Source organism: Salvia hispanica, chromosome 4, assembly GCF_023119035.1.
Source record: "Salvia hispanica cultivar TCC Black 2014 chromosome 4, UniMelb_Shisp_WGS_1.0, whole genome shotgun sequence".
NCBI lineage: Eukaryota > Viridiplantae > Streptophyta > Magnoliopsida > Lamiales > Lamiaceae > Salvia > Salvia hispanica.
In genome coordinates this window covers 6,883,540-6,893,947 of record NC_062968.1, presented here as the reverse complement: position 1 = coordinate 6,893,947, position 10,408 = coordinate 6,883,540, and the positions used below count along the sequence as shown (strand labels likewise).

Genomic DNA, 10,408 nt, shown 5'->3' with positions numbered 1-10,408 from the left:
CATTAAATATTTTAAGATGAATGAAATATATAAAATATCAAAATATGATTTTTATTAAAAAGTAAAATTACAAACAATACACATAGAATATCTTAATTACGAGAAATAAATTAAATTTATAAAAATAAGATCCTGGATTTTGGAAAAATGGATCTAGACGGTAATTCAAAATTGATTACAATAGTGGCACTAATGAATCAATATTCCTAATGAACTTTTAATCAAGTTAAAAGTCTATTAGGATAAGATCTGTTTTGATTTTTCGGATCCATAGTCAAACTCAACAGTATTTTATAAATAAGAGAAGGAGGATCAAACAACAATAATTTCATCATCCTAAGTTTTGAATTCACTCTCCCCTATAAATTTCAGAAATTCCCTCACCATGGGTGTGATATTTTCTCTTTCCTATATATTAAGGGATTGATAGCATAAGGCCTATATAATATTCAAACTTTGAATAATGATATAATTGACTACATGATTTAAGATTCAAATCCATTGGTGGAGTGCTGGGAATAGCAAGCCCTCATTTACAAAAGGAAGAGTGCAATCAAGAGGTATATTATGATCCCTAGAGGCATGTCTAGATACCTGATATCACTTATTTGTGGCATTTAACTAGTTCAGTTTTCGCGTGACGTGTGACTGACAACCTTTACAGTAATCAGATAAGTACATAATTATGTACTATCGCAGTCCACGAATAATAAACTCAATTTGACTTTGTACAAGTTTTAATAAATGTAATGGAAAATAGCGAAAGATGAGTCATAGTTTTATACATCCGTTTTAATTTAATTACGTTCTATTGTAAATTTCTTTCATGTAAAAGCATGCATATTTTCAGGAGTCATCCCTTTGATATTCATGGGACTGGGGATCTTAAATACATTTCCAGCACACAGCGAGGATAACCTTTGGATTTTGGATTTGGGAAGAATAGGATAGGCTATAGAGGGAAAGAATTTTGATATAGTAAATTCATTATGATCAAGAAATTAAGGTTCAATAGTTAGTAGGGATGTATTTATAAGATCAAGGATATTTTCGTCTAAAACTCATATAATTTTTTATGGAAAATTGCGACATAGTTTATACTCCATCCGTCCCCAAAGAATATGCACTTTGGGCTCGACACGTGTTTTAATGTAAAATTAGTAAAGTAAGAGAAATGTATAGAGAAAAAATAATTAAAATATTATTAGTGGAGAATATGACTCACCTTATTAGAGATAGAAGACTTTCCGAAATTAGAAATTGCATATTCTTGTGGGACGGACTAAAGATAAAAGAGTGCATATTTTTGTGGGACATGGGGAGTACTTTATTACTCCCTCAGTTTCGTGGTAGTTGAGTTATTTCATTTTCTACACTCGTTTTGAAAAAAGTGATAATAAATAGTTAAAATGGAGAGAGAGTATTATGAGACAAAATAAGGTAGTTAGGAGTATATCTACATAATTCTCTCTATTATGTTGTTTTTTCTCACCTTAAACTATTTATTACTACTCCCTCCGTCCCTCATTAGAAGTCACACTTCTGTTTCTGCACTCGTTTTATAAAAATGATAATAAATAGTTAAAGTGAAGAAATGGTAAAGGAAGAGAGAGAATAATGTAAAGAAGAGTCTTATCTACATTATTCTCTCTCTTATTTTACCATTTCTCCACTTTAACTATTTATTATCATTTTTATAAAACGAGTGCAGAAACGGTAATGTGACTCCTGATGGGGGACGGAGAGAGTATTACTTTTTTTAAACGCGTGCAGAAAATGAATTAACTTTAACTACAGAATTACTGTGGAACGAAGGGAGTACTATCTCGAGAGTATTTGAGACAATATTCAATGAAAAATCAACCACGTTCACCAAATATAGCAAAACATGCCATCAAGTTCGATACAATTTGAGAACATCACGGAATAAATTATATACCAATTTAATAACTAATCTTAAAATTTATTTCTCAAGAGTAAATGAAGCACCTCTACCATCCTTGGGAAACAATCATTAATACAAACACAAATGTGGCGTTCAATTGCCATGACTAAGTATTGTGAGATTATGCATCTAGGATTCAGTTGTGGGATTATTTTAGTTGGAGATGAGAGGCTATGACTAATTATCATGAGACTATTCATCTAGGATTAAGTTGTAGGGTTCAATCATATGAACCAAACATGATACATCTTTAATCATGGGATTTAATTTTGGCAACCGAACACCCCCAAATATGTAGGGCTGTAGAGGCATGTGCTACTCCCTCCGTCTCATAAAAATATGGGCAATGGATATGACACGGGAATTAAGACAAAATTTGTAAAGTAAGAAAAATGAAGAGAATGGTATGGTAAAGTAAGAGAGAAGATGATAATGATAGTTAAAGTAGTGTTAGTGGATAGTGAGACTTACATTATTAAATTGATACTCCCTCCATTCCACAAGAATATGCACTATTTTTTTTAGTCCGTCCTACAAGAATATGCACTTTCTAATTTTAGAACTATTTTCTCTCTAATGAGGTGGGACCTATTCTCCACTAACAATACTTTATTTACTTTTTCTATGTACCTCTCTATTCCTTTACTAATTTTGTATTAAAATCTGTGTTGAACCTAAAGTGTACTCCCTCTGTCCCATTAAAAATGAAACGTTTTCCTTTTTTGGTTGTCCCATTAAAAATGAAACGTTTTCTAAAATAGAAACAACTCTATCTCTATTTTTTCATCTCTCTTACTTTACTCTCTCATCATTAACTCACAAAACAACACTACATAAAATCTTGTACCATTTCCCAAATGTTGCATTTTAAGTGGGACGGAGGGAGTATATTCTTTGGGGACATAGGGAGTAACTTTCCAAAAATAGAATGCACATATTTTTGTGGGACGGACTATAATATTCAATCGTGACAATTATTAAATTATTTTCATTTTTAGTTTTCGTTTCTGAATAATTGAACCCAAATATCACAGGGCCATTATGCTATGATATTTTAAGAAAACAGGGATATAATGTGACAACATTTTATACAACTTTGGTGATCAGTTTTCTTAACAGGTCGTGTTCATGTTTGTTGTTCTCATGTCATGTCGTTATCGTGTAACGACACAACACGGACGATTTGCCACCCCTATTCGTGACGACTATTGAAATTATTTTCTTTTTTAGTTTTCATTCCTGAATAATTGAACACAAAATATCACAGGGCCATTATGCTATGCTATTTTAAGAAAACAGGGAAATAATGTGACAACATTTTATACAAGTTCGGTGATCAGTTACATGAAGCCATATTTAGATATACATTGTATAATTTCATATAAAATCAAGTCAAGCAAGTCCTGCTTCTTCCTGTATTTGGTCTATTCTATTTTCTAATACTTGTCTGGCACGAGCACTTCTGTGCTGCAGGCGTTGATGTAGTTTTTCCGATATCTGGGCGAAGAATGCTGCATCCCACCTGCTTATCAACGATGGATCTTCTGCATAACAGATATAAATCGATGTAACTGCACTTTCCACGACCACCATGGCCAGTCCAACCTGCAAACCAATATATAAGAAACCAGTAAGCAGGCAAACCAAATGCAATGCTTGTCATTGTCAAATGGCACAAGACGAAATAAGCTGCTTCCTTACCAAGATCATACCCATCAACATAGCAGTAGAGCCTACCATAACCACCCTCTCGGGATGCTTGATCCTGGTCCAGATTGCTGCACATGTTCCTGATATCAGCCCACCCAACACTGTGCCCATGAACAAAACAGCACCTGAACAATCGTATGCTATAAGTGCCTCCACACCGGTGGACTGGAATAACTCCCACGCATCTTTCGCTGAGTGATTAAAGCTTTTCCCGTAAACACCAATCTGGATGAGACGCCAAATCCATGTTTAGGTAGGTATCCAAGTGTATTCTCAGTTTACAAATTAAGGACTATAAGTTCCACTCCAGTAAATATTATCCTCACAAATTCCCCCAAGTAATAAAAAAAGTGAGGCAAATATGGGGTAATCATTGTACTCTTAAAAGGATTTAATGTCTTCTGTAGGTAGTTGTTATTGCTAGCATACACGCACTCGTTAGTACCTGGACATAAGCATACTTATTGAACCAGCGAACCAGAAACTCTACTAAATGGAACAAAAAATCAACACAGCAGAGCAGACACTCATTGTTGCCAATTTTTGACCGCAATCCTCTGATCTGTAAATTTCATTAACCAAATTATTGATGGTAAGAGGCAATCGAACTGAAACTACATACAGTTTAAATGTGCTCACCTCCCACCGTAGGGTTCGAATAGCAGCAGTAAAAAGTGACCCGTAGCATATACTGCCAAAAGAAGTAGTGACAGCATGTTGCAACGAACTCATAACTAGTTTGGGAGGCATTGATGATGCTTCTCGACCACCATGGATAAGAACAAGAAAAACCATACCCGAAACAACGACGTGGACAATATTACAGAGAACTGCACCAGTCCAAAACAAACTCACTGACAGAACCTGTAAGTGCATGTGGTAGGACCAATACTATGTTATAAGATGAGTAAATGAGAGCTTAACTAGTTCACAACCCTAGAAAAGCTAATATACATATATATATAATACTTATAGAGAAAAAACTTGCCAGCTCACCACAAGAAGCCACCAGAGACCACTATCTCCAATGCCTAAAGCAACAACCCCAGCTGCACCAAAAGACCACAGGGCTAGCCACAAAAGCATTACTAGCATGAAAAGGCTAGCTACTCTTGTGATCTCAGGAAGGTCCCAGACCATTTGTACTGCTCTTTGTAGTACCAGCATGGTAAACGGGAGCCTGGAAGGAGAGAAGAGATAAACAGAACCAAACAATGCATAAAATGTTAAATCCTTGCTATAGATGATAACACACTTACTAGATATGTTTCAGAATATTAAAAAGCTCAAAAAAAAACAAAATCATTAGAAATATACACAAATTAAGAGGAAAACTTTAATATTAGTACTTGTACTTAAAGAAAAGAAACGGATTTTCCTTATTACTGGGAAATGCAACAGGCAACAGCATCTAAGCATATTGGGCCCTTGTTTTTAACCATTAAAGTTATTGAAAAATCAACAAACACTAAGGTATTAACCACAAGGCCACAATGCTTACCTGTCAATAACAGAGATGACATACAGGAACTGCAATGCAGCACCAATAGCAAATGCAACACCCCAGAAGAACTGCTCGATCCAGAAACACAGCACACTGATGACAGCAAGATATGTAGTCAATATGTGCACAGAGAACTTCATCATTTGAGTGGCACGTGAACCGAGCAAGAATAACCAAGTCCACCCCAAAACTGCACCAACTCCACCAGCCACGGCATACAATGGCCAGTAGTCTTCAGTTAAACCATCCTTATTTTCGAGAAATCCCATTGTGTATTTATCAATATTTAGCCTATCCAATTGCTTAAACCTATTTAGCCCAAAAACCCCGAGAGCAAAACCTACCACAACCAAATGCGCTATAAATATCACCAACCAGAACACATCCCGCCAGCAACGAGACACTATTTGGGAGATTCCTTGAGAAGATGACTGACTCCCCATGGCATTCTGCAGACCGATTTATAATGTTATCCACATAAACAAGAAAAAAAACTGGGGAGGGAAAGAGTACAGTTACATCCTGCACTTGTTCATATATCTGCAAGCAAATGTTGATCATTCACATAGAAATTAATAAGACGAATATGTCTAGGTACAGTCATCACGATCCTTGTTGCAGATAGCAATACAGTCATTTGGTTAGCTACTTAAATTAATTTTAAGATCATATCCATTCAGAGAAAATTCGTGTTATGCACAAATTATTAAAATAAAATAAGAAAAAGTTTAACAAAAGGATCTATACTGCGTTGCGGTTTTTCCTAGGGGAAATCTAAAGCAGAGTCGGCCGGAAATGCAGGACAAAACTAATTCAGTGATCTCCAAAAACTAACTAATAGATTCTAAAAATGCCGCCCAACTTCATTTGCACCGAAACCGATAAATTCAACCAAATCTACTTTTTCTTACGAGAACTGTTCCGCTTGCCAAGGTCTACAATCGCTGGCACATCTTAAAATCAATCACAGCAAAATCCACACAGAACAAGCACACGAAGTCTCCATAAATCAATAAAATAAGAATAAGATGATTAAATTCACCAAAATATAAACGCCTACATAGGTCGCCGGATCAAGCACAGTGAAATAATCGACAAAATTAAACTCAAAACAACAATAAAGCGAAATCCAAACTTATAGTTGCTCCGAAACAACACACAATCTAGCCATTTCCATACCGCTTGCGGTGGTCCGACGGCGGAGTCATAGGAGGAAGAAGACGACGACGATGAAGAGCGAAAGTCATTCATTAGGCCACGGCTAGCAGGAAGTCGGCAAAATCAACGTATATACTGGATCAGAATTTTGTTTGGTAGCGAACATGAGTAGTTTTGCTAGGGTTTGGAAAAATTTGACAGCAAATAGCAGTTTGAGAGGGTGACGGCATTTGCAAAATGGGGAAAGGGAAAAATTTGGAGATGAAGTGAGGAAAAAACGAAACGGCTATTATTTTAATTTTAGCAATAGATTAGCCAAAAAATTTAAATAAAAAATAGGAGCGAGTAAACGGCGTGAGTTGCAAGGTAGTCGCAATCCTTTTGCTGTGACATGTGAGCAGGGATGTCAATCGGGTCGGCCAATCGGGTTTCGGGTCAACCCTATTCAGGTTGCGGGTCAATCACCTTTACCTTACCAAAGTTTTCGGGTATACCGAACTTCGGTATACCTTATATTCGGTATGACGAATTTCCATACCGATACCGTACCTCATTTTCGGTATACCGTACTGAAGTTCGGTATACCTTACTTTTGCGGTATACCTGACTTTCAACATCAATTAAAATAGAAAATTAGAGTTTTTAAAATATTATTTATAATTTTATAATTTTAAAAATAAATTAAATATAATTTATTCATAATTATATTTATATTTCACAATAGATTTATAATTTAAAAATATATAAAATATATTTTATATACAATTGTGTTTATATTATTGTGGTATATACCTTAAATAAATCATGATGAAAATTAATTATATTTATAAAATATAAAAAATATTTAATTATAATAAATTTGATATATATGCTTAAACTCAATTATAAAATACTATTATTTGTGATATTTCGTGAAATTTTAATACATGTTAAAAATTTAAATATTCTTTTAGTGAGATTAATTTATTTAACAGTTATTATATTAATAAAAATTCAATATATAATTTATATATTTACCATAAAATTGAAAGTTATCTTTTTTTAGTTATCTATGTCATAAAATTAATCAACGAAGTGCCGAATTAGGAGTAAAAAATTGAAAAATATAAATTTTACCGGCTTATCGGGCCAGCCCATTGGGTTTTCGGGTCTGGCCCTAATGGGTTGCGGGCTTATCGGGTTTTATTTTTATCGGGCTAGAAATTTCCGACCATAATCCTATAAATTTAGCAGGCTATTCGGGCTAGTCCACGGGTTGCGGGCTACATTGACATCCCTACCTGTGAGAGAAAAAAAAGAAAGAAATAACTAACAGTGAGTAAACGGCGTGAGTTGCAAGGTAGTCGCCACTCTCTTGCTGTGAGGTAATCAATGGTGATTTTAGTAAGGTTAAACAACGCGCTCTCCCATTTAACAATGAATTTTCAATTCAAATTTTCTGTTCGGAAAATACATATAGTGCAATATGAAAAAAACAGGCTTTGGTTATTCATCACAAAATATTTTGTGATGAATGAAAAATTAATAAGTGCCTCTTTTAAACTAAACGGAGGATTATTTATAAATGATTGGCATATAAGTATATGCTTCATAAACAACTAGTGTTGTACAGTTTTGAGGTCATATTATTAATGTAAAATTCAGATTGGTAAGTAAACTGAGAAAGTTATTGGTTGGTTACATCGGCTGAACCACTAATTAAACCATAATATTGTAGCAATATAATGTATATAATTCAATAAATATTATACATATATATTAGAATCTAGAGAATGATAAAATACAATTAGTAATATATCTTAAAAATATCAAACCTTATAGATTTAATGCATAATAAATATAACAAAAATTATGTGGATGATAAATATAATTTTGTACATTTTTATAATTAATTATAAAAATATATTATTACATTATTAGTTATTTTATGAAGCATAAGAAGAGATAAAGTTCATCTATTATTCTATAAAAAAAACTTATTTTTAGCATATATATATATATATATATATATAGGGTCTTGTTAGGTTGAGATTTTTGGGCCTAATTGAGAATTGAGATTGATTAAAATTTTTTAAGTATATTGTTCGATTTTAGTGTATTACAACACATCTGGGATTCGTTTTTCTTATGAAATCAATTTCCCCGATTTTTTTTTTTTAAACAGGGTTTTAGAATCGGGAAGGAAAGGAACAATGTTTGGGGGAAAACAAGAAAAAGATCACCTTCCGTTAAGGATTTGTTTAAATTTTTGATTATTGACATTTTAAACTTATCGCTTTTGACGTAGTTATAATAATATCCCATTGACAAAAGGTAATTGTTCAATGATTGTTGAAAAATTTATTTTTAATAGGTAAGGCTTTTGGGGAAAAAAGGGTTTTTTTTTAAGGGTTTGGGATGGTTGTAGAAAAAAATTGTATTTTGAGAAAGGGGGGCAAAAATTTTTAAATAGTGTATGCTTTTTTTAATTAGGTGTGAAAATTTTATACTTTTTACCAGAATGTTTGTTTTGAAAATTTTAACCCTTTTTTGGAAGGGGCGAAAAGATGGGTAGAAAACATATGTAGGGTTGTAGTAAAGGATAAAATTTGTTACAAATTTGTGTTTTTTTTATTGTTAATAGTCATTTTTTGGTAAAACATGGTAGGGTTCCGGGAATTTTAAAGGGGAAAAAACAAAGGGGAAGAAAAACCCCTTTAACCTTTTAACATAAAGTAAAAAGATAATTTTTTTTCTAAAAGGGGGAAAAATTGTCATGCAAAGATATTTAATGTCCGTTTTTCTTAATTGGTTTGGTATATCAAATTGACTAATTTTAGTAAAAAATTTAAAAGGGAATTTCCTAAAAAGTATACTTTTTTTTCTTATATTTTTTAAAATTTGATATATTTTTATTAAGTTTGTTTAAAAAACCCTTAAAAAAAAAATTTAAAGCAAAAAAATAAAAGTACTTCACTATCCCCCAAAGAAAGATTAAAAAAAAAAAAGGGGTAAAGGATAAAAAACCGATTGGGGATTTTTAAAATTTATTCAAAGGTTTCTAGTGAAAAAAGGCGAGTTTGGATACAAAAAGAACCAAGGGGGAAAAATGCATTTTTTGAAGGATTTTGGGTTTTGAGAGTGTCCTACATTTCAACATTGATTACATTCCTAGTGGGTTTAAAGCATTCTCATTTTTTTAAAAGGGATAAAAAAAGTGCAAAAAAAACTTTTAAAATGAGAAAAAATTCTATCACTAAAAAAAGGGGGAGTGTATACGATTTCAAGGGGTGACAATTACCCAGAGATAAGTGGAAAAAGTAATGCCCCTTTTCCCATGAGGGGAAAAGGTAACAATGTAATACAAAACCAAAAACGTGAACCAAAAAACCCCCTTAACGACTTATGTTGGGTTTTCCTTAAAGGAGGAAAAATCCTAAGAAATGGTCCTAGGGGGAACCGCATTGATTGAGCAATCAACATGGGGAAAATGATAAATTTAAGACTGGAGGGAAAAATTTGATGATCCGGATAAGTGAGAAAAACCCGAACCAAACAATCTTTTTTTTCAATGAAAAATTTCAAAAAAGAGAAGAACGCTTTTAAGGCCCAACCCCCCCTTCCTTATGGTATGTTTTACTTTTTGTTTTAAAAGAATTAACCGTTAACATGATTACATTGGGGTTGTATGTGTATTTGATATAGCTTGTACTATAGTTAAATGGGGTTGATTAGTTATTTAAGTCTTGGAAATAAAGTCGACACTACACACAAAGAATTTGAAAATGCATTTTTTAACGTAGCAACTTTTTTTTAAATTAGACAAAAGTTACACAAGACAAGGGGCTTGCTCCTCCCACATTTCCATTAATGAAAGGAGGGAAAAAGGAAAAGATCTTAAAAGGGGAGAAGAAGAGAGCCCAATTTTCCAATTTTTTGGTTTTGGGACGATTAAAGATACATTCCCCCCCCAGAAAAAAGAAAGAAGAGAAGAAGAACAAAATCTTGATGTAGATGACTGGAGTTTCCTTTCCCTTAATTCCCTTCCCTTCAGAATGGAAAAAGGGGTTTGCTACACCAGACCATCAATTTACAATAACTAGGGGCTTTAA

The 10,408-nt window shown here is 33.2% G+C and overlaps 1 protein-coding gene across 3 annotated transcripts; it reads right to left on the bottom strand.

Moving 5' to 3' along the window:
- Positions 1–3,245: 3,245 nt before the first annotated feature.
- On the bottom strand, positions 3,246–6,583 carry LOC125218123 (CTL-like protein DDB_G0274487). 3 transcript variants are annotated; one of them, XM_048119728.1, is made up of 8 exons: positions 6,339–6,582; positions 5,535–5,608; positions 5,157–5,252; positions 4,652–4,835; positions 4,295–4,519; positions 4,101–4,217; positions 3,647–3,880; positions 3,246–3,550 (listed from the first exon to the last, which is right to left on the bottom strand). In XM_048119728.1, the coding sequence occupies exons 1-8, from the start codon at positions 6,408–6,410 to the stop codon at positions 3,338–3,340; spliced, it is 1,215 nt and encodes a 404-aa protein (XP_047975685.1). In that variant the 5' UTR covers positions 6,411–6,582; the 3' UTR covers positions 3,246–3,337. The 3 variants fall into 3 exon arrangements, with proteins under 3 accessions (XP_047975685.1, XP_047975683.1, XP_047975684.1); XM_048119726.1 differs by having other exon boundaries at positions 5,157–5,608; positions 6,339–6,583; XM_048119727.1 differs by lacking the exon at positions 4,101–4,217 and having other exon boundaries at positions 5,157–5,608.
- Between the last annotated feature and the right edge of the window lie 3,825 nt (positions 6,584–10,408).